The following is a 25,722-nucleotide window of genomic DNA, read 5'->3' as shown; positions in this document are numbered from 1 at the left end:
TTCCTAAGGAAATAATCAGAAATGTAGAATGTGATAACACAGTATAATTGGGTTCATATCTTTGCTTTCAGTGCAGTTCAGTTCAACATTTACTAAGACCTCCTGAATACCAAGCACCATGCCAGACATTGGCAGTGGAGAAAATATGATTCAGTCCTCACTTTAAGGTAATTCACAGACTAGTTTTTTGGTAGAAAGTTGCCATTTTCTAGTCTTAGCTCTGGAACATTAAAAAGGAAAATTTCTTCCTTCCATGTGTCCTCCTAAATTAAGTTTTGTTAACAGATTCAAGCATTATTATAAAAGATGACAGAATATATAGTCAGGGAAGCAAAATAACAGCTACACTTTTTTACCCTCACAAATATAAGAAAAATGGTAGAACAGGAAAGCTAAAATATAGCTACAGTTTTACCTTTGTCCAGTCCTATTTGACAATCAAACTTGTATTATTTTTTCTTATTTGCACTGACTTTGTTTAGATTTTATTAATTCATTCATTTAACAAACATTTACTGAGTACCTACTATATGCCTAGCACAGTCCTGGATCTGAGCATACAACAGTGAACAAACAAAAATTCCTGCCCTTGTGTTCACATTCTAGAGACCATAATAATAATAATAAACTATGTGCCATAACATTCCCACTCCCATTTCCCTCATATCCTTGTTCAATCATTAAATAAGCTGGGATTTTTTTTTTAATCTTTTAAAATTCAATTGTCCAAAAACAGTATTTCAGTCTTTTCATGTGTAATTCTTTAAGGCTGAACAGGCTTGTTGGATATCTGTATTTATTCTTTTGTGAACTGCCTATTCATGCACTTTTTCTGTTTTTCTATTATTCGTGAGTTTATCTTTTCGTTATTTATTTATTTTTTTTTGCATTACGCGGGCCTCTCACTGTTGTGGCCTCTCCCGTTACGGGCACGCGGGCTCAGCGGGCATGGCTCACGGGCCCAGCTGCTCCATGGCATGTGGGATCTTCCCGGACCGGGGCACGAACCTGTGTCCCCTACATCGGCAGGCGGACTCTCAACCACTGCGCCACCAGGGAAGCCCCACTTTTCGTTATTTTTTAAAGAACTTCACAATACAGAAATACTCAGTCATATATACTGCAAAAGATTTTTTCCAGTTGATCATAATAAAAAGGAAATTGAGCCCAGAGTTTCACAAATCTGCACATACCGTATTATTGCAAAACCAGATAATGTCCCCTTCATTACCAGTGTAGAAAAGTATAGATCCACCATCTTCCTTCCAATGTTTATCAGCTATTAGGTACCGTTGTTTAAAAGTTTTATCAGTATGAAATCCAAAATGATCAACCTATGACAAAAAAGAAACAGATAAGACATATTTCAAAAGAAAGTAATTAAATATCAAACAAGTATTTATATTTATTCTTCCATTAAAATCAATCTATGCTACAAAAATCACAAAAAAAATTAAACTTCACTTGGTTTCATTAGTAGTAGTAATACTGATATTGTTATTTTGAAATTATTTTCTTTATATTTTAAGATAAAGCAATGTTATTGGTGGTCAAGATTTTCAGTGTAAGACAAAAGATACAATTATAAAATCAAGTAGCTACTTAAAAACAATAATGTTAAAATTGAATGAAACAGTAGAACCTATTAATTGGAACCTATTCATTTTTAAAATACAGACATTCCTTACTACCTGAATTTTCATTATTGAAACTTTTAATATCAAAATTCAAGGACTAAACAGACCACTGAAAAGGTCTACAAACATTGTCACCCCAATAACAATTAACATTCCAAGGGCCAGGATTTTGGTATCTAATACTATTCCCCACTAAAAGGAATAGGGCCTGTTAGTGAAATGGCTGCCTGACATTTGGGACAAGAAAGCTACGAGATAAACCAATGCATCTTCCTGTGCAAGGAAGCACTCAAAAATTAATGGAGTTATATCTAACAAATATAGGAAACAACTACAAAGGACTATCATTGGCTAAAGTTTTAATAAATTGAACATAAAACAAATTGAACATAAGAATAATGATTGTAGTTGATTGAAACGTTCAATTCATGAAAATCCATTACTCCATAAGGATATCAAAAGAGAAAAAGCAAGAAAAATATTCATTCGCCACCATTTAAGTTATTTATTAAACCAACTCCTCACTTAGAAGTTGTAAATAAAAAAGTAAAGAACTCAACATTTAACCTGCCTTTCCAATAGAATTATATTTCAGGGTACCAAATAGTCCCAGTTGATGAAAAAGAGCTCTGTTTTACCAAATGTCAGATAATGCAGAAGGAATGACAGAATTAGAAAAATGATATTTGGCAAACCCTAGTGAAGTTACTGATTCAGGCAAGAATTACCCAATAGGGTTAAAAGCATTAGGAGAACGGATGACAGGAAAATGAACATTCATATTACTTCCAAAGTAATACCATAGAGAATACTGTCACAAGATCAGGCTGTCATCACCTTAACCTAGTAATCAAAGTTAGCATCACTAATAGTGGTGTGAGCAGGAATTATGTATCTCCTCACATGGTACAACACAAAGCACATTTCACCTATGATGAATTCTTGCCAAAAAAGTTCGACTTCTAGCTTAGTCCAGTCTTTACATCTAATTTCCAGTTTCTGGGAAATACAAAGGGTAGAAAAACAAACTGTAGATACTCTGAAGAGGCAATCAGACAAATCCAATGGTAAGACATTTTACAAGAAAAAGGCAAGGCAATATCCTGATAAAAGGACTGTTTTAGATTAAATAAATTTTAAGGAACATAATAATCAGATGCAATGCATGATTCCAGATGTTATCTTGGTTTGAACAAACAAGATATAAATGACAATTTAGGGACAACTGGGTTATTTAAATATGGACTAGGTATTAGGTGAGACTAAGGACTTGTTAATTTTGTTGAGTGATCATATTGTTTTGGCTACATAAAAAAATGTTTTTCTTTTTCTACAGCTGTACATTGAAGGATTTAGAGAGAAAACGTCATGCAGTCTATAATTTACTTGAAAATACTTCAGCATAAAAAAGTAAAATGAATTTAAAGGAAAAAATATAATCTACACTGAGAGAAAAAAACACACTGGATACTGAGACTTTGTGAGATACAATATAAAACATGTCAGAATGACACAATTTTAAGCTTACATTGCACTTTAAATATATTTTTTGAGTTTTTTCACCCTTCTCTTAATAAACTCACCATTTAAAAATACAATTATTAAACCCTATAATATGGTAAAGTTCATATACAACTATCTGAATTTAAAGAGTCACCCAACAGTACAGAGCCCACTGAGCCTTTAGGGTCACAGTGTTTGAATTCTTCAGTGCTTTGGAGGGACAGGAGTGAGAATGCAGGGTGCTCTGGGGCAGGAGCTGGTTCTGACCTAATCCAGATCTTGTAAGATTTCCCTTGGCCATTCTAAACAGATGGAACTTCCTGCCACCACTCCATGTACACACACACACACACACACACACACACACATATGCATACTTCACATTCATACCAGAGGTCCCAAAATGCAAGTTTCTCAAAACTGCACCTAATGCACACTTCCCAATGTCCACGATCATCACCATATATAGTCCTAAAATACAAGCTATTCTAATATAAAGACTATCTACCTTTCAGTAAAATAAGCAGTCTGTATGGAACAGGTATATAATAATGATGTCCATGTGCTAAAAAAACCCCTCCCATGACATATGTTAACTCTCTCAATCACTTATTCAACAAGCATCTATTGAATGGGCCAAGTACTTGTTCTAGGCCAAGTAGTAAACTAAGCAACAGGATAAAGAGTTAGCTGAGCCACAACTCCTTGATTTAACTTAAACTAATTCAATTATACCCACTAAGCCTAAAAGTAAAAAAGAGCAAGAGAAACAGGCAAACAGTGAAGGGAAGATAGACAAGTGATTCCACTTGCTTCCATTCAAATTAGTAGTGTTTCTCCACATGAGGTCCCTAGATATCAGTATCAGCTTCATCTGGGACTTGTTAAAAATGCAAATTCTGGCTGAATCCCAGGCCTACTGAATTATAATCTGTGGGGAGTAGAACTCAGTAACTTGTGTTTTAACAAGCCCTCCAAGTAATTCTGATGTACAGCTAACATTTTGAGAACAATGAGTTAGCATAAGCCCCCAAATAAGACAAGAATCTGCTATTCCTTCTCTTGATCTAGGTTTCAGAATACTAATATGTAAGCATCTCACTATGCTGAATGAAACTCTGATGTTTAAAGATGTGAATTACCACCCAACATGGCCCCTAAATACAAGCCAACTGCATCACTTGAAACTCAACAGGAAAAACCATCATCTGTTTCAACAAAGGAGGAAGGACTAGCTGTGTTGGACTTAAAGGAAGGAAGTACACAGCTCTCTAACAAGATGCCTTCTCCTGGTATTCTCAAAGATAATTCTGCCATAGTGATTTTCAACTTACCCACTGACTTTAGAGCCTAGCCTTGTAAAATGAGATATCGCTGTTCCCTTTAAAAGCAGCCCACAAAGAAACCTATTTCAATAATACAGTCTAAAGGTTTCAAATTTGAAAACATGGGTATGTGTTTGTATATATCACGTTAAATGTATATGGTAAAATAATTCTCCCCAGAGGAAGAGCCTGTATCTAGAATTACAAGAGCCACAAGAACTTTAGACAGAGAAAGCCAAACCTCCTTCTGCGGCTGCTCTCAGGGCACTCCTGCTCCTAGCAATCCCTAACTGTTTAGCTTGGGGAAAAGCGGGTGGAACTCTGGTATGACAGAAAGAAAGCAGGTTAGAAGTCAACAGATCTAAACTTGAATTCCTACTGTGGGGCCTCAGGCAAGTCACTTAACCTTTGTGAGCCCCACTGTTGTCCTATATAAAATAAGGATAATAACACATAACTCAAAGGATTGCTGTGAAGATTAGAGAAAACATATCCAAAGTATTAGGTATAGTCCCTGGTATATAATACATGCTCAGTGAATGTTAGCTCTCCACTCCATCCCATCTGCACACCAATCCTAAGCATGGAGTACTTAGATGGGGTAAATAAGGCAGAGAGTGATGAAGCTCTTCACAGAATTATAGGACATACCCTTAGAATGTCAAAATCTCCTATCTCTTGAGTGCTTCACCTAAATATTAAACAGCTAGAAAGAGGTAGTGAAATATCATTTACAAAACATTAATTTGAAGAATTTTCTTGACTCTTCCTAATTATCAACGATATCAACTTCGGGCTACACAACTGTAGATATTTTCCAATACCTAACGACCCAGCATACTAGGTGCAGCATGCCCTCTGCTGTTGAGAACTGAGACCTGCATGACACTTACAGTCCTGTGCTCCTGAACAGAGATTTTATAAATCACAACATAAAAGGAGACAGGGACGTAGAAGCCATTTGATCTGCGTTGTTCAACTGAAGAAACCAGACTCAAAGAGGTCAAGTGCCTTGGTCAAGGTTACAAGTCAGAGGCAAACCTGGAATTTTTAATTGTTTTTTCAATTTGGTGTATTGAGATAACTAAAATTATAGCACTGTAAAAGCCACACAGGCATGACCTCAAAAAGTAAAAACACCTCTAGTCACACACAGCAGTCCTTTCTAGAATGTGGTCCTAGAAATTTCAAGAGATGCTTCCCTTCTTCACCTTGTAGAGGATAAAGAGATCCATGAGAATGGGTAGGCAAGAAGGAATAAAGAGAACATCCTTTAAATAGTTTATTGTGGCAAAAATAACTATTTGGACTTTAAAACTGCTCAAAAATAAAATTTACACCCAGAAAAGCCTGTAAGAACATCACATCTATTAGAAACAGTTTTGGTGGCAACTTGGAGTGAGGGTTAACACAGAGCACCTGCTTGGTGTCTGGTACTGTGCTGGTGCTTTACACAAATCACCTCACCATCCTCCCCATTACCCTCTGAGGGCACGTTCATTATACCAGTCTTATATGATAAGGACACTGAAGCTCAGAGAGGTCAGATAACTTGTCCGAGGTAATATAACTAATAAATAAAAGTCAAATACAATTGTTTTTCATGTGCTTTATCCACTACCCAATCCTACCTCTGACAAAATCCAGCCTGCTTTTTTTCACTGTAACACACTATGGCAGATAGGGCTGACTACAAACGTCAACCTTCAGCAGGGGACACTGGAGTATCTTCATTTGCAAAATGAAGTACATATCCCCAAATACATACTAACAGTTATACTGAAGCATATGGTCTTTTCACTGACCTGACTCAAGAATTGAGTATACTCAGAGATACACAAGACAAAAAAATAGACTCACACCTCCAATACATTAAAGCACCTTGAAAGAGGGCTCTCTGGTTTCCAATTCTAATCCAGAGATGTTAAAATGAAATAAGATGTTCTTTCTTCCATTTGATGTACGTACCCTGTATTAATTATGGAATTATGGCATTACATTCTATTAGAGTTCCTAAATGGAGACCGACATTGTTTCTGGGCAAGCTTAATCTCCCCTGAAGGGGTAGATACCTTCATGTTAGAAGGACACAATTTCTCAAAGAAGGAACCAAAACCTGAAAGGAAGGGGGGCGTTTAGGCATGATTTAGGTCTATAGTTGGAGAAAAGTCCTATGAGTGGGGTCCTACTAAGTTGTCCCTCACCCAGGAGTAGCCACAGAACTGGGTCAAGACGGGAGAGCAAGCCATACCTTATGAGTCAGATCATGGGTGACTAGGTTTATTTCTACTTTATTATGTCAGAACCTTTCAAGAATCTTTTGAACATTCTACCTTTGTTCATCTGTACTACAAAGTTACCAGGAAAGATTGGAGAGTAAATCTGACTTAAAAGAATTAAAAGGGAAACAGTATCCCTTGATGAGAGTGGTGGTGGTGATAAGGAAAAGAATCACAAGTCTCTCCAAGAGGAAGGTGAGTCCAAGAAACAGGAATGTCATTCCCTTCCCACAGGGATGCTCCCTTCATTGCCAACCTTAGCAGGTCTAGTTTCCATTTTAACAAGGAAGGTGGAAGTTTCCTCAGAGATAACCTTCAAATGAAATCATCCTTCTATGTAATAAGATGCTGCATATCTTCACACATCTTTCTGTCCATATTAATATAAGAGAGAAAATTGTATTCCTTCCTTCTGTATATTATTTGTAACCTGCTCCTAGTCTCAAAAAAGAAACTCTTAGATATAAATTATTTACTTAAAGATAAAACAAACTGGGAAGGGAATAAAAGGATATGAGACAGTCCGCTGTGGAAAAAGTTTGGCTATCCAGCTTCCTACACCTACAAATGAATTGTTAGAAAGGCAAGAACACAATAGCTACCACAGTGCCCCTGTACAAGACAGATACTTTATAAATAATTATTAAATGAATGCAGTCCAAATCTTCCTAATGTGGTCCCCCACATTTCTGTGCAAAAGGTCCTCTTGTTAATGTTAAAATTCTCATAGACACTTTATATCATGTTATATCAAGCCAGTGCTTGAGAAAATATAAGAGAAGCTATTATAAATTCAATAGTGGTATAAATAAATATCACAACAGCATCTAAAAACAGTATATACTATTTTTAATAGTATATACTTGGTAGGAAAATGGATTCAACACAATTCTACAGTGTTCAGGAAGCCTCCTTTCCCCTGACCAAAGACTTTGGACCCCGAAAGGAGAATCCCATTCTAAATTACCAAAATTCTATGACATCAAAATATTCTCTGCTCTACTAAAACAAAGGTGAAGATATCCTGCCCTTAAGAACACCTAAAACATTCCAGTAAATCAAGAAATAACATGTTTTGTCCAACAATAGTCAGGTGTTTCAGCAGAGGAGGATTCTGGCATCATCTGCTGGCTAAACAGCTCTGTGAGAGCACCACACGATCAATAACTTCCTGTGGCTTCAGGAAGCGCTGTACCACTAGAATTACCTGACCACAGTTTAAGCTCTCAAATTAGAGATAAAGTGTCACTGCAATTATTAAATATCTAAATTTTAGTAAATGTTACATCGTCAGAGGGCGCTGTTGTATAAATAGTGGTTTGGCCAAAAAATCCGTTCGGGTTTTTCCGTGTTATGGGAAAAACCCGAACGACTTTTTGGCCAATCCAATAGTAAAGTAGGAGAACCGTTATGTTTTAAATATTAGATTCATAAAATTTTAGGACAGTAAGGGAATTTAAATCTCAAGTCCAAACTCTTAAATGAAAAAACCTGAGATACAAAAATGTCAATTATTTTACAACTTTCTTTTTAAATAAAGATATATTCACATAGTTTAAAGTCAGGGTTCAAAATGCATGCTGTTAGAAGTCAGACTAGTGGTTACCCTTGTGGGGGAAAGTCACTCTAAAAGAGAATGAGAGGATTCTGGATTTAGGATGGTGCATTTTTCTATACCTATAAGATAATTAGCAAATAGATTTGTAAACACTTAAGATTTCCTTTAAGATACACGTATTATGTACATACGATGTTTATATTTCTATTTCACTATAGTCATATGTAAATTATATTATACTAAATCACATTTATATTAAATTTTTCTTCAGACTATTCTACAAAGCTACAGTAATCAAGACAGTATGGTACTGGCACAAAAACAGAAATATAGACCAATGGAACAAGATAGTGCAGAGATAAACCCAGACACATATGGTCACCTTATTTTTGATAAAGGAGGCAAGAATATATAACAGGGGAAAGACAGCCTCTTCAATAAGTGGTGCTGAGAAAAATGGACAGCTATATGTAAAAGAATGAAATTAGAACACTCCCTAACACCATACACAAAAATAAACTCAAAATGGATTAAAGACCTAAATGTAAGGCCAGACACTATAAAACTCTTAGAGGAAAACATAGGCAGAACACTCTGTGACATAAATCACAGCAAGATCGTTTTTGACCCACCTCCTACAGAAATGGAAATAAAAACAAAAATAAACAAATGGGACCTAATGAAACTTAAAAGCTTTTGCGCAGCAAAGAAAAACATGAACAAGATGAAAAGACAACCCTCAGAATGGGAGAAAATATTTGCAAATGAAGCAACTGACAAAGGATTAATCTCCAAAATGTACAAGCAGCTCAATATCAAAAAAACAACCCAATCCCAAAATGGGCAGAAGACTTAAATAGACATTTCTCCAAAGAAGATATACAGATTGCCCACAAACATATGAAAGGATGCTCAACATCACTAATCATTAGAGAAATGCAAGTCAAAACTACAATGAGATATCACCTCACACCAGTCAGAATGGCCATCATCAAAAAATCTACAAACAATAAATGCTGGAGAGGGTGTGGAGAAAAGGGAACCCTCTTGCACTGTTGGTGGGAATGTAAATTGATACAGCCACTATGGAGAACAGTATGGAGGTTCCTTAAAAAGCTAAAAATAGAGCTACCATATGACCCAGCAATCCCACTACTGGGCATATACCCTGAGAAAACCATAATTCAAAAAGAGTCATGTACCACAATGTTCATTGCAACTCTATTTACAATAGCCAGGACATGGAAGCAACCTAAGTGTCCATCGACAGATGAATGGATAAAGAAGATGTGGCACATATATGCAATGGAATATTACTCAGAAACGAAATTGAGTTATTTGTAGTGAGATGGATGGACCTAAGAGTCTGTCATACAGAGTGAAGTAAGTCAAAAAGAGAAAAATAAATACTATATGCTAACACATATATGGAATCTAAAAAAAACATGGTTCTGAAGAACTTAGGGGCAGGACAGGAATAAAGACACAGACATAGAGAGTGGACTTGAGGATACAGGGAGGGGGAAGGGCAAGCTGAGACAAAGTGAGAAAGTGGCATGGACATATATACACTACCAAATGTAAAATAGATAGCTAGTGGGAAGCAGCCACATAGCACAGGGAGATCAGCTCGGTGCTTTGTGACCACCTAGAGGGGTGGGATAGGGAGGGTGGGAGGGAGACCCAGGAGGAAGGAGATATGGGGATGTATGTATATGTATAGCTGATTCACTTTGTTATAAAGCAGAAACTAACACACCACTGTAAAGCAATTACATTCCAATAAAGATGTTAAAAAAAAATTTTTTTTCTTTCACTTAAAAATGTGTAATGAGTATTCATTAGTGACAGGCATTAGGAAAGAGAATGGAGTAAGATACAATTCCATCTCTCAAGTTTTGAATGTAAAAAAGGTGATGAGCATACTAATAAACAATCACAAGATGGTATGGTTTAAGTTCTATATACAAAGTGCGGTGGGAGCTTAGAAGTTACGTTCCGACCTGCAGGAATCATGCAAGGCTTCACCGAAGAAGTGATATCTGAGGTGAACTCGGAAGAGTAACAAGAATTTTTCCAAGTACAGAAAAGCATGTCAAGCAAAGGGAGCATGAGGAACTCTGCAGAACAAGCATATTCAGGAACTGTTGTTGTTTGTGGCAGAAGATATATAATTCATGAGGAGAAGAGATGGGAGATGAGATTAGATTCACCAGGCTGCCACCTGATGTACATAGGAAAATCTCCCTATAAAGAGAAACCTAACTGATATCTGAGATTGCCTCTCTAAACCAACAGTGAATGAAATAGGTAGAATGAAATGTGCTAGAAATAGAGCCTTAATGAGGCAGAGACTTTCATCTGTTGTGTCCACTGCTAAGTCCCCAGTGACTAGAATAATGTCTGGCACATGGTAGAAGATCAATGACCATACACAGAATAAATGCACACATGCATACATCCTAGCTCTGCAGATGGTATTAAAACAAACCCAACACAGCTTCAGAGAACAGCATGACTCAAAGCAATGAGAATGGAAATCAAAGTTCCCACGATGAAGTTTGTGAGGATTCATTTATTGCATGGGTCTGTTACTGGCTTTGGAAGAGTTGCAGAATGCTGTAGTCAGATGTGCCTTTTGCCCAGTGACAAATCACGTGCCTGAGGAAGAACCCAAGCATAAAACCTAAACCCGACTCATAAAAGAGTTTAGCGTTATCCAGGCTGCTGAGGAACCAGGAACTGCATGCCCTCTGCTGGGAGGAGAAACAGGAAGATAAATACCTACAAATTAATATAGACAAAAGGCCAGCATCTAGGTGGAGGGGCAGGGGAAGGACTAATCAGCATTTTACTGAAGTATATAACCTAAAAGGTCAGGTATGACCTTGTGACAGGGTTATAGTCACAGTTTTTAGGGCTGTAAAGGACTTAAACCTGTGGCTCTCTGGCAGTGCACAGTTATTTAACCTGAATGACAGCTTCTTGTAAAATGTATATTATACTGGATCATTCAGCAGCATACTAGTGTTCAGTATACCCAAATGTGCTGCAAAATGTCGATTTGAGCAATGTGTAAGATACGTTTTTCCACAAAGAGTTTTATGAAGAAGAAAGAAACATGGTAGAGGTATAATGTCCAAAGGCAAAAAGTGATTAGAGGGAATAGTTGAGACTATAGGTGAGAGGGGGATTAGTGATGCTGGGAGATTCTGAGGAGATAGGAGAAAATGGGGTCAAGACACAGATGGAGGGATTTGATTTGGACAGGAGGAACCCCTCCTCCGTTGGGAAACAGACGGGTGCAGAAGGAACTACATCTCTAGGTGGAAAAGGAGAACACTGACGGGGTTCTGGCTAAAACACCTCTCGTACAACAACTAAGTTTTTTAATTAGTGAAGTAGGGGGCAAGGCTATCTACTAAAAGAGAGTAAAAGGGCATAGCGTGGCAATGATTTGAAGATAGAGGTGAAAGTGCAGCATGGAAGAAGGAACTGATGCTCAGGCCTTCATAGGATCCCTGAGTTTAGAGACTAAATTTGAAGGTACAGCAATCTACCTAGTTGTGGGTTTGCTTCAATAGACATCCACCACCCAGGATAGGAGTAGAGAAGTTTAATGGCTGGATAAAACTAGGATAGGGGGCTTCCCTGGTGGTGCAGTGGTTCAGAAGCCACCTGCCGATGCAAGGGACACGGGTTCGTGCCCCGGTCCGGGAAGATCCCACATGCCGTGGAGCGGCTGGGCCCGTGAGCCATGGCCGCTGAGCCTGCGCGTCCAGAGCCTGTGCTCCACAACGGGAGAGGCCACAACAGTGAGAGGCCCGCGAACAGCAAAAAAAACAAAAACAAAAACAAAAAAAAACTAGGAAAGGAATTTCATAAAGAGGCTGTGACAGAGAACAGGAGGCAAGGGAGCTGAGGTCATCCCTGATGTCCATGAATACCCAAAGCCATGAATACCCAAAGCCATGAATACCCAAAGCCACGAGGTCCTCTCCATCACAGGCAAATGCTGCCGAAATCTGCTTGCTGAATTGCAAGGGAATCTAACCTATGTTATATTTATTCCATTTTAAAAAGTGAAAAATCTTGCCAGAACTCACATACAGTAATCCCCCCCACATCCATGGTGGGTACATTCCAAGACCCCCAGCAGATGCCAGAAACTGTAGGTAGTGCTGAACCCTATACAGTCAGCAAACCCAATATAGTCAGCCCTCCATATTCTTACCCATATATTTGGCTGCAGAACCTACAGATACAGAGAGCCAACTGTATTATGCCATTGTACGGTACGATACATAAGGGCCTTAAGCATCCGTGGATTTTGGTATCCGTGGAGGGGTCCTGGAACCAATTCCCTGTGGGTACAAAGGGAACATATTATATGTTTTTTCCCATGCTAACAGAAGGGTAGCATATACAGCGTGGATATGCTAGACATAAGGATGATTCAGGTCCTGGCAGGACAGAGCAGAAGGTGTGAGATTTCATCACACTACTCAGAACAGCATACAATTTAAAACTTATGAATTGTTTATTTCTGGAATTTTCCATTTAATATATTTGGACCAAGGTTGACTGCAGGTAACTGAAACTGTGGAAAGGAAAACTGCAGATGAGGGGGACAAACTAATGTTTTTCTTCCTTTATGATGGAAGAGATGGAGGCTGGTATCTGGTAAAAGGTAAAACGATAAAGACCCCCACCCCCACCCCCAAAAAGGCAAAACCATACTTCTCAAGTACAGGATACAGACCTGTGTGTGTATGTAATTTACAATCCAATCGTCCGTATTCCCCCTCCTCTGAAGGGATGGTCCTCCTGCAGAGGGCTGTGCTGACTGCCCAGATCTACTCTTCTCCAACTGAGCAAAACCCCAGTTCTTACCCATATAACGTGATTTCTAAAATCTTCACAACCCCATTCACATCCTACTTCAATTATCTTCCCTTTCATGGACGGTGTGCCCAGAATTGAGCAGAATGCATGAAATGTTGTCTAATGAAGTGCCTTGCTCACCAATGGCTAGAAATAAATAACTTGTGAGTATGTTTATAGATATAGATCCACTAATGCAGCCTACTTTAAATTGAGAGTCAGGGAAGGTGCACTGCATTGAATAATGTCTCCCCCAACATTCATGTTCTTCCCGGAACCTCAGCAAGTGACTTTATCTGGAAATAGGGTCATTACAAATATGATTAATTAAGATGAGGTCATGTTGGAATAGGGTTAGCCCTTAGTCCAATATAACCGGTGTCCTTATAAGAAGAGAAGAAACACAGAGACAGATACAGAGAGAAGGCCATGTGAAGACACTGATATACAAAAGAAAGACAGCCACGTGATGACAGAAGATGACACTGGAATTATGCAACTGCAAGCCACTAAGGATTGCCAGCAACTACCAGAAGCTAGGAGAGAGATGCAACAGATTCTCCCTAGGAGGAACCAATCACACCGACACCTTGATTTTGAACTTCTGGCCTCCAAAACCGTTAGAAAATAAATTTCTGTTGTTTTAAGCCTCCCAGTTTGTGGTACTTTGTTACAACAGCCCTAAGAAACTAACATAGATGGCCTCTCTGTGGAGGTGGCACTGGGGGTAAAGCCTGAAGAAGCCAGCCAGGGGAAGAACTCTAGAAAGAAGGAACAGAAAATACAAAGGCTCAGAGACTTGGCATGTTGTAAAAACTGAAAGGAGACGACAGTGCCTGGAACATGGTGAACAAGGGGAAGCATTGTGGTATGGGATGAGGCTCAGGGCCAGGTAGGCCACAGTAGGGAGTTTAACACAAAGAGCAGTGAGAAAGCCTTAAAGAGCTGTAGGAGTTATTCTGATCTATGTTTTAAAGAGATCGCTCTGGCTGCTCTGTGGAGACTGGCCTGGAGAATGAGATGATAAAGAAAGGGAGAAGAGTAAACAAAAGGCTACTGAAAGGTCCAGGTAGGAGATCATGGTAAGACTGAAAAATAAGCCAGGTTTCTTCAGTCACTATATATATATAATATATATAACATCATACACCATTTTCTAAAGTCATAATACACCCAGGTAAGATCACAATGAAAAAAGACCCAATGTATGACATCAGTAGTATTTGCATAACAGCAATCAACAAAAGGAAGTCTTTTGAATAGCTATAACCACCACTATTGTCCTTTAATAACTGATTCTGCACTGACCCTGACTCTGGGCATTCTAAATAGCAAGAGCCCCGCTAAAATGGTGAAAGAGTTCCAAGGCCATCAGGCTCCCAGTAGCATTTAATGGATGTGAACAAAGCAGATTTTACTTCTACCCTTTTCATCCAGAAACTATTTAAAGAAATTATACAACGTGAGAATGTAATTGTTCTCAAAGCTGATGGTCTCTGTTCCTCTCTGGTGTGACAAAAGACATCAGGGACCACAATCTTTACCTGGTTACCTCTGTCAAATCAATAAACTACATTTTTAAAAAGTAGTGTATACAAAGAAGATACTACTACACAATGCTAAAATGCATCTCTTCCTCCCCCACAAAGGACCTTCTGTGAATCATACTGTGAGAACTGCTGAAACAGAAAACTTACAGCATTCTCTCTTTAGATATTGCTTTAAAGAAATAATTTTTATTACACTAATACATGACTTTAAAGGCTTTTAGCATTCCAAAAAATTAAACTTTACAAAAGTTTATGCCCACATGAAGATCATACACAAAAGGAAGCATTGAAGAAAGTAGCAGCCTGAGCTTTTTCCTTCTGGGGAACTCCAACATCCAATTTTCAGTCCTGGTTTCACTATAAAATGGCCTCTAGAGACTCTTAATCATCATCTTAAAAATACACTCTATAGACTACTCATTGTTTTCAGCATTCATCCAGTCTGAATGATAAGGGCGCTGTAAGAAAGATAAAGGAAGGGAAAAGGATATCCTCAGCTGAAACCAAAAAGCTCAGAACAATGGCAGCAAGTTCAAACAGGACCAAGTTGCTCCTTGATTACTTTCAGGTGCTTTTGTCATTAGGCCACAGTCCTGCATATCAACTGGCCAGAGCTAATAAGATATATAGATAAATGACAGTCATTGTTTACAGTCATTCATTCATTTAACAAGTATTTCTTGAGTGCCTACCAGGGGTTAGTGCTAGAGATACAACAGTGAACAAGCTAGATATGGTCACTGCCCTCACACTGCTTATAGTCTAATGAAAGAAGCAGATAATAAACAAACAAATACACAAATAAAGAAACACTTAGAGGGACTTCCCTCGTGGCTCAGTGGTTAAGAATCCACCTGCCAGTGCAAGGGACTCGGGTTCAATCCCTGGTCCAGGAAGGTCCCACATGCCACGGAGCAACTAAGCCCAGGCGCCACAACTACTGAGCCTGCACTCCAGAGCCCACGAGCCACAACTAGTGAGCCTTCAAGCCACAACTACTGAAGCCCATGCGCCACAACTACTGAAGCCTGCGCGTTCTAGGGCCCGCGTGCCGCAACCACTGAAGCCCGCACGCCTAGAGCCCGTGCTCTGCAACAAGAGAAGCCACTGCAATGAGAAGCCCGTGCACCGCAACGAAGAGTAGCCCCTGCTTACCACAACTAGAGACAGCCTGTGTGCAGCAATGAAGACCCAACGCAGACAAAATAAGTAAATAAAATAAAATATAAAATAAAATAAAATAAATTTCAAAAAGAAGAAACATTTAGAAACTGTAATTGTGCAGGTTTGACTCTGACAGAGAATAACAGAGATAGACCTAATTTTAATAAGGTGATCAGAGAAGGGGTCTCAGAACAGGCAATAGTTAATTAAGCCTTTAATCTCCACAGCCTTCTAGTTAGGTATGTCAACTGTGTGAAAAGGGGATTCTATTCAATGCCACTTCTTCTACAAAGCATTCCTTGGTCTTCCTGCCTTCTTTGTGCTTCCCTGGTAATTTCAGCTCTATTATAGTGCTTTTCAAATGTAGCCTTTGCACTGTATTTACCTATTTACACATGTCGTACACCTGCTATACTATTATAAACCCTAGACTAAAGTAACCCTATATAATAAGATACTAGAATCTATTGATCAAAACCATGTGTATTATTCCCACCTGCCCTGTGAATAATGTAAGGCCTGCACTAAGGGCTAAATGTACATTCTCTCATTTGTTCGTCACAGGAACCCTATGAAGTGAAGAGGCTGCATTTTTTCCACCGTGCCATACTGCCTCCCCTTTCTTGTTCATGTCTGAATCCCCACAGCACAAAGTACAATGGGCACAGGACTTGCTCCATCAATGACTGCTGAGTTGAACTGAGCAGAAAAAGTGAGAAGTGTGATGTGATATCAGGAGACCAAGTAACCCAGGCTGGACTTGGGCTATACCGGTTAACTCTACTCCGGGCCCTTGGGGCCACCAGTGAGGCTCTGTTAGCCTTCTTGGCTCACGGGCCCAGCTGCTCCGCGGCACGCGGGATCCTCCCGGACCGGGGCACGAACCCGCGTCCCCTGCATCGGCAGGTGGACTCTCAACCACTGCGCCACCAGGGAAAGCCCCCTCTGTTAGCTTTCTATCAGGTGTGTTAGCCTCAGGAAATGTGAAGAGATCCTAAAATTACCAAGTTAAAATCCTACTCAACTGTGAAAGAGTAGAAGAGTGGCAAACAGAGGTGACCATGATTAATATTGATTCTCCTTAGCAAGGACAAGGCCCTTTCATACCCCATCACTTCCTGAGTGCCTACTGAATGTGTCTGGCTATACTGGATACAACGATAAAAAGCACAGTCTTTGCTCTCAAAGAGGACACAGACTAGTGGAAACAAGCGAGTAAAGAAACTATTTCTACACAAGGGATGCACAGGATGCTTGTTATGGCAGCCAAAAGGAGACACAAACCAACTAACTGCTGGTAGAGGAGGCTAGAGAAGAGGCAAACTCAGAGAAGCTGACAATGCCTGTGCTGGGACCCTGCCCACCTCTTTTCCAACCTCATCTTCTGCCACTTGCCCCTCTCATAATTCAGAAATCATTTGGATATAATATGCTTTCTCAAGTCTTCAAAATTCAGAAATCATCTGGATATAACATGCTTTTTCATATCATGTGGATATAATATGCTGCACACAGATTTACCCCTGCCTGGAATGTCCTCCTCCCTCACGTCATTACAGAAAACTCCTACTTCACCCTCCATCCATCCAGGTGTTCACTCAAGCACTGTGCCCTCTGTAAAGCCTTTCAAGACAACCCCAGGCCCAGAGGAAAATGCCCCTTACCCAGTGGAGAAAGCCCTGCTTTGTAGTCTGGCAATCCTGAGTTGAAATGCTGATTGTACCACTTTCCAGTGAGGTAGATTTCAGCAAATACTTTCATATCTATGAACCTCAGTTGCCTCATTTCTAAAAGGGGCTACTAATATCTTCCTGACAAGGTTGCCAGGATTCAAGTATGTATACAAATCCCTGACCACAGTAAAGGCTCAAAATTTATTGAATTATAGCAAATAACCCCTGAGGATTGATGGCCATCAATAATTTTATTTTTTGTATTTAAAAAAACACACAAAAGTACATTACAACCATATGGATATTTTTACAACATTTAACATGTGACCCTGGGGAACGTAAAAAGCAATTTGACAATGCATTTTCCCCAGGTATAATTCTGTCTTTACTAAGGCAGTAAAAATCATGCAAGATAGCCTTTACAAAAAGGATCTTCTACAAGAGAAACGAGCTGCCAGAAAGTATATAACCAAGAAAAGCTTCGCCTCAAAGGCTCATTTCATTTAAAAAAGAAAGGAAGGAAGGGAGGAAAGAAAGGAAGGGAAGGAAAAAATCAGTGGAAAAGAAACAGCACATTCTTAGGAAAATTATTCAGGGGTAAGAATTACAGTCTGTCAACACTACTTACTATAGGATATCCCCTCCCTTGGGACTTCCCTGGAGGTCGAGTGGTTAAGACTCCACATTCCCAATGCAAGGGGCCCAGGTTTGATCCCTGGTCAGGGAACTAGATCCCACATGCTGCAACTAAGACCTGGCGCAGCCAAATAAATAAATAAATAAATGTTTAAAAAAAAAAAAAAAAAAAAAAAAGAATATCCTCTTCCTTTAAAACTATAATTCAAGGGCTTCCCTGGTGGCGCAGTGGTTGCTAGTCCACCTGCCGACGCAGGGGACACGGGTTCGTGCCCCGGTCCGGGAAGATCCCACATGCCGTGAAGCTGCTAGGCCCGTGAGCCATGGCCGCTGAGCCTGCGCGTCTGGAGCCTGTGCTCCACAAAAAAAAAAACAAAAAACTATAATTCAAGAAGCCTACAATGAAAAGGTAATTACCACCATTTGTAAGTGATGGTGTTTTCATCTCATAGCATAGTACCTCTTAGAGTTCCCCATTTTAAAAAGTCTTTTTTGTTCATTCCCAAAATGGATGAGTATTAAACAAGAAATAAATCTTCTCCCTTACAGTATCCTGCTTTTGCTCCTTAGTATTTAGAAATAGAATCCAAGTCAGGAAATCTCAATTACAAGCCCTGCTATTACGCAAGCACATAAACACTAAGGAAGAAAACAAGTAAAGAGGAAATGAATGTGTGTTATTCCCACCTGCCCCTGTGAAAGGAAAAACCCCTGAAAGGAATGATTTAACTACCAAAGGAAAAATCTATAAGACTACTAAGGGATACCCAAGTCCCCAAGTCCCTTCTTCCCCAAAGAGAATCATCTCCCTACAGTAGGAATAGTTTTCACCATGCAGGTCTCTCTCCTCTGAACTCTCATGCTATATACCTCTCCTGCAATACTTTACACTCACCCTTAGTAAAGATTTTTGCTTCCAGGACTTAACCTCTCCAATACAGGAGAAAGATTCATCTTTGTAAGGTCCATCTAGTCTAGATTAGTGTTTTATAAAATGGAGGTTGTGATCCATTAGTGGGTTATAAACTCAATTTAGTGGGTCACAGTCAGCATTTCTCTTTAACAAAATTGCACATTATTCAGCAAGCTAGCTACAGAATCTATGTCTACCAAGAAATTTTAAAAATCTAATAGCCTGAATCATTATGCTCCTATGGGTGTATTAATTCTAAGGCTTTCTACTTGAGGGATAGCTACCTATTAAATCACATTCCAAGATGTAATTATAATTCAGGCAACAAGAGCCATTTCACAAAGTAGAGCACAGTTAACAGTCAAATGAATGCTATAGACATTAAGTACTAGGGAAGCCCAGGGAAGGATAGTTCAGGCTAGGCTAGGTCAGTTGGGGAAGGTTTCCCTGAGAAGTGAGGCTTAAGCAGGGCCCAGTAAGATCTGGATTGGAAAAGAGGAGAAGAGAAAAAAAAACAGTGCCAGCTGGCCTGGACGGAGGCCTAAAGAACAGAGGAACTCAAGAGGCTACTGTAGTAGTTTACTTTGGGCCTACACAAGGTAATAATTCTGGGAATGTAAAGGAAGGGGCAAAAACTAGGAAGGAATCATGGACAGTCTTCATGACTGATTGGATTTTTGGCATGAAGATGAAGGTGAGGGAATCAAATGATTCTAAAGTTTCCTATTCTAGGTGACCAAGATAGTAGTGCCATTAACAGTAATGTGAAAAAAATCAAAGGCGTTTTAGAAGGAAGTCTCATGCAAAATGTAATAAAACATTAATATTTGTTATAAAAGTTTATCTTATTCTGAACGCTTATACCTGAGTTATACCTAGGTAGCCATATGAGGGATACTAAGCAATGTAAGTAGCATCCTATTCTTAAGGCACTCATTACCTGGAAGAACCAAGGCTTGACACTCAGCCAGTTCTTAAAATACTAAAACACTTCCATACCTGTTGGCAAATAATTACCTTAGCACCTTGAGTGACACCATCCCCTTCTCTGTGCCTAACTTCCCAGCTGCCCCAGTCCCTTCTCCACACCTACAGACCTAAAGAACTAACCTACAGCACTGCAAGAGGCCTCAGCTCTATGACCAGTTTCTGCTTTGATTGGGCAGTGTCTATGCCATGCTGGTAGCACTAGGCAAAATATAATAAAAGCAAGTGTTAACAGCGTTCAGAAGACAGAGTAACCACTTCAGCTTGGGCCAGTTATTCATTCAAACAGCTGTTGAGCACATACACTGAAGATACACTGATGGATGTGGTCCCAGCACTCAGGCTGCTCACAGGCTAATGGGAACACAAACATATAAACAAATCATTGCAATCCAGAGTAGTAGCACAGAAGTATCTGTAGAGTGCAGTGGGAGACACAAAGAGGATGAAGTCAATTACCCAGCCCATCGGAAAGAAGAAAAGCAGTCCCATAAAGTTTCACAGAGAAGGTGGTGCAAGACATGAGCAGCAAAGGATGAACAGGAGTGTGCCAAGCAGAGAAAGGAGAAAGACAAACCATTCCAAGCAGAGAGATACCAGTACTGTATAAACCACATCCAAGCATAGTGTGTACAAAACAATGAGATGACCAATGTGTAATGCATGGCACAAAGTGTCAATAATAAATAACAAGTATTAGAGATTTTTTCCTAGCACATTTATGTTTGTAAAGGTTGATCCTAAAATGTATTTCCATTGCCTAAGCCTACACTAGCTAAGCCAGGGATGGGGCAGTCAAGATATCCTGAGAGGCATGGATTCAGTCAGTTTGGAATTAAATGAAGTACATGGAATCTGCACGTCAACTAAAGTTGCCTGCACTTGTTAGATATGTGTAATCAAAGGTGAAGGAGGGACAGTAAATGAATTGGAGTATGAATTAGGAGCAAAAGACCAACAGAAGACCTCACTACTTTTCTAATTAACAAAAAAGGGCTTCCTAGAGGGAGACATTTTTTAACAGAAGGGAACATGCGAGTGTTAAAACAAGCCAGACACCTCGAAAATTGAAGTATTTAAAGAATAAAGCTTTGCAGGAAGACCAACAGGAAAAAGTGTACATATATATTTGCCTTGAGTGTGGAGAAAGGTCACATGAAGAATAGACACTACAGACAAATGACTATACATCCAAATTAATAAAAGGATTTGGCAATGTTATAGAATTTGACTGCAAAAAGCCTTTCTGGAAATCTTTAAAAACCATGATCCATATTTTTTGGAAAGTAACTCCCCTAGCATCTCAGCCAACATCCATTTCACCATGGTAACACTCACATTCTTCAGAGATGGACCAAAGCACTGGGGGTATATAAGTAACAGCAATAGGCTCTTCTATACCTTGCCTAAGGTCAGATATTTGCATTTAATGTCTGCAATAAAACAGGACATAATACGCAGTGTCGTTCCATCAGCTCATTCCCACATACACAGAGCTTGGTGCTGTGGCCTCCCAGAACCAGAGATGAGTGAAACCCAAGATTGTTGCCTTTGAGGAGATCATGGAGAGATGCTCGGTAAATATGAATTCCCTTCTCTTTTAAAGTGTGGTCATTTTCTAGATATTTATATAGTCTAGACTATATAAAAAGGCAAACAAAAAGCCTGTTTTGGTCTGCACTGGCTGCACCAGTCATGGTCATTTAAAGCCAACTGTTCAAGAGAAAGGAAGCATCTGACGCCAAGGAGAAGGGAGTCATCACCACTGCTTTCCAAAATTGTTGTATGAGCGGCTCCCTCAAAGGAAGAGGCCATCAGTGTTCAGGAAGTGACAGAGGTTTCCGACAGTTTTAAAGCACAGTGTCTGCAGTGTGACCCATGGTTCAAACTGCATAAAAATAAAAATTAACTGACAAATAATAACAAGTACTTCCTCACTTTCCTATCTGATGAATCAGCCATTGTTTGGGTTGCAGTTCCTTGTTTAAATTAGGTTATTAAATCACAATGGTGCTGGCCAAACATGCTAGTCATATGCTATCAGCAAAACTTATCAAAAATGCCAAAGTGTGTCAAGGCTTAAATACACACACACACAAAACACACACGTGCTTTTACACTAATAAAATCTAACCAGTACCAAGGGCATCTTTCAAACACTTTGTTTTTTGTTTTCCTCCTGAAAACCACAAATGTTCTGTGATGTAGTGGAAAGAGATGGGAATTTGAAGACAGATTTGAGTTTGAGTGCCAAATCAGCCATCAATTAGAGCTATCTGAACTTGAACAAGGTACTTCATGTCTTTGGGCTTGTTTTCTTATCTGTAAAATAAAAAATAATAATAATAATGATACCTATCCCAGATGTGTCTTGTGATGATTAACTTGGATAATACATTCATGCAAGTGCCCAGCAAGGGCCGGCAGGAAGTGAGAGCTTGGTGTATTATTAATATATTTTGCAGTGTATTATTAGCATGCACCTCCCAAGTCTGAAACCACTTCCAAAAACACACACAAACATACACAATTTATATTATGTGTTTAATATTACCACTTAGAAGGAAGAAATTAATATATGAAACCTCAGCAATTTGTTCTGAGTGTTCACTTAAAAAGCCATAACCTTGCAAAGTAAAATTTTAAATAAAATTTTTTTCAGCTCTCTTAGGTAATGACTTGGTGACAGTGAGAGCACCTCACACACCAAATATGTTGTGGTCTAGTATGGGATATGCTTTTGCTTTTGACTTTCTGCCCAGTTACCAGTAACCAGTGCTAGGACAGTGCAATATATTTTTGGTACACATTCATTGCTGTATAAATTACGTAGCTCTGAGGAAAGGTACATACTGCAGCAATGAAACACGGTGGCTTTGGATATCTTATTTATAAAAAAATTTAAAATAATCTGTGATATCCCCTTCATCACTTCATATGCTGAAGATTATAAATCCACATCTCAAGGAACTATTTATTTCCTCTTAGGTGGCAAAACAATGGTTCAAATACCCGGCCTTCTCATAAAACTGGTTAAAGAGATTAGCTTAAATTTTCAGTCTAATATCCTTTAAAACAATAACGCTTTATTAAATAAACAGGAGCCTAGTACTATTATTCTAAACAGCATGTTTAAAGATGAGACCAATATCCAGACTTCTAAAGAAAACAAAATACATGGGTAGAGTTAACTAGACTTGACTCCCTAACCCAGGGACTGGGAGACTTTCAAAAACAGAGTGCCAAACAGTGACCTCTGTCCTTTGGAGTTACTGGGTAGGAGGGGGAACATGCAAGGCCCTCTGCAAGTGGAGTGGAAGATGAAGATATGGCAGGGACTAGTCCATGCAGCATAGATTAGGGACCTTTATATGAACTCTTATTAACTTATTCCAAGCCAAATTTTGTACATGGACTGCTGGGAAAGCTTAAAGTGGAGGATTCGCTAATGTATTTATGGTAAACTGTATTAAGCACCAAGCTTAAGGGGACAAAGTTCCACAGTAGTGACCTCATTACTTTATTCCCCATGGAGAGTGCCTTTTTGTGATCATCAATGGAGGTCTCTTAACAACCTTTACTCTAGAATGTACAGAGCCACCCAAAAATATTTCATTGTACATTTTGTCTCAGGTGTCATAGTCCCCTTCTGCTACTAACGTAGTTCCCATTCATTTTTTTAAATTAACTTTTATTGGAGTAGAGTTGATTTACAACGTTGTGTTAGTTTCTGCTGTACAGCAAAGTAAATCAGTTATACATACACATATATCCACTCTTTTTAAAATTCTTTTCCCATGTAGGTCATTACAGAGTATTGAGAAGAGTTCCCTGTGCTATACAGTAGGTCCTTATTAGTTATCTATTTTATATATAGTAGTGTATATATGTCGATCCCAATCTTCCAGTTTATCCCTCCCCCCTCTTCCCCCCAGTAACCATAAGTTTTTTTTCTACATCTGTGACTCTATTTCTGTTTTGTAAATAGGTTCATTTGTGACATTTTTTTTAGATTCCACATATAAGCAATATCATATGGTATTTTGTTTTTCTCTCTCTTACTTCACTCAGTATGACAATCTCTAGGTCCATCCATCTTGCTGCAAATGACATTATTTCATTCTTTTTTATGGTTGAGTTAATATTCCATTGTATATATATACCACATATTTAACCATTCCTCTGTGGATGAACATTTAGGGTGCTTCCATATTTGGCCATTGTAAATAGTGCTGCAATGAACACTGGGGTGCTGGGGTGCATGTATCTTTTTGAATTATGGTTTTCTTTGTGTATATGCCTAGGAATGGGAATGCAGGATCATATGGTAGTTAGAGTTACCATATAATCCTATAATCCCATTCATTTAAATTCTTCTTTCCATAACAGAAAACCAAAGCCAGAAGAAAGTTCTGTATTGTTAAAAACTCTGTTATGTTTCTTTTTACTCTCTGAAATCACCCAACTTGCTGTTAAAAAGAGAATTGAAACTCCTCTTATTCCTCAACTTTATTAATGTGTAATCTGGATTTCCTTAATATAATGTGACTTCCACAACTATCTCTAAATCAGACCATAAATTACGAAATCTTCTATCTATTCCAGAAATACAGCTATTACAGAGGCAACATGGAGTATGGGTTCTGATGACACCAAAGCTCAGTTTAAATTCTGGTGTTATCATTTATCAGCTATGTGATCATGAACAAAATTACTTCATCTCTGAGCCCTCTATTCCTCTGTAAAAGAGATGTAGTACCTCCATGCAGAGTTTAAGATATTTACATGAAGAGCACATATGCAGTACCTGTCACAAGGTGAACATGTTGTACTATGGTGAACAGAGCAGTGCTCTGCCCCAGCACCAACTCAACACCAAGTTATGTTCTTAAAGTCAATGAAAGCTTCAAAGAAGGAATACCCACACCATGAGTGTGTAAGTGGAAATAGTGACAACACTGACTTCATAGTGTTGATCGCCCACCTCCTGCCTCATCATCTCTGCCCCCTGTCCCAGTCTTACTGACCTCCTTTCAATTCCTCCTACTCTTTCCTAAATTAGTATCTTGTACATGATACATCCTCTACCTGGACAGAAATCTCCATCACCTCCCTGCTCCTTGCCAACTCCTACTCAGCTTCTTGTCTCTGCTTTAACACCATTACTGACCAGAGGAAGCCCTAATACACAAGACTTAGGACCGTACCGTAGATTCCGCAGCAAACTACTTTCTTAAAACATACATCACACTTGTAATTACTTTTCACTATCTTCTTTCCCACTAAACTGTAAGCTTCATGATGTATGTTTTTGCTTTCCCCTTATCCCTAGCTATTGACACAGTGTATGGCACATAGGGAGAGTTCAATAAATATTTGTTGAATGAATATATAACTGTGCTGCTTTACTCTATAAATGTTAGCTATCATAACTTCTGTAATAGTTATACTTTCATACATATAAATTGTATCATATAACCAAACTGCAGGGCTGCTCTGGGAAAAGTTCCTAAAGAAACCTGACTTTAATAAATCTGCCTTATCCTAACCCCACGTGGGCAGTCCTCACAATACAAGCAGCAAGAAAGAGATCATGAGCCTGACAGAGACAGA

At 39.0% G+C, this 25,722-nt stretch overlaps 1 protein-coding gene across 1 annotated transcript in view; it reads right to left on the bottom strand.

Annotated features, from left to right (window-relative positions):
* The window catches only part of PRCP (prolylcarboxypeptidase), a 70,929-nt gene that overhangs the window by 32,854 nt on the left and 12,353 nt on the right, over nt 1-25,722 (bottom strand). Inside the window, exon 2 of the mRNA XM_007447361.1 lies at nt 1,194-1,334. Coding sequence (XP_007447423.1) covers nt 1,194-1,334 — 141 coding nt within the window. The remainder of the gene's footprint in view (nt 1-1,193; nt 1,335-25,722) is intronic.

This window comes from Lipotes vexillifer, unplaced genomic scaffold (assembly GCF_000442215.2).
Source record: "Lipotes vexillifer unplaced genomic scaffold, Lipotes_vexillifer_v1.1 scaffold824, whole genome shotgun sequence".
NCBI lineage: Eukaryota > Metazoa > Chordata > Mammalia > Artiodactyla > Lipotidae > Lipotes > Lipotes vexillifer.
The sequence above is the reverse complement of the archived record's forward strand: the minus strand, read 5'-3'. Positions and strand labels throughout refer to the sequence as shown.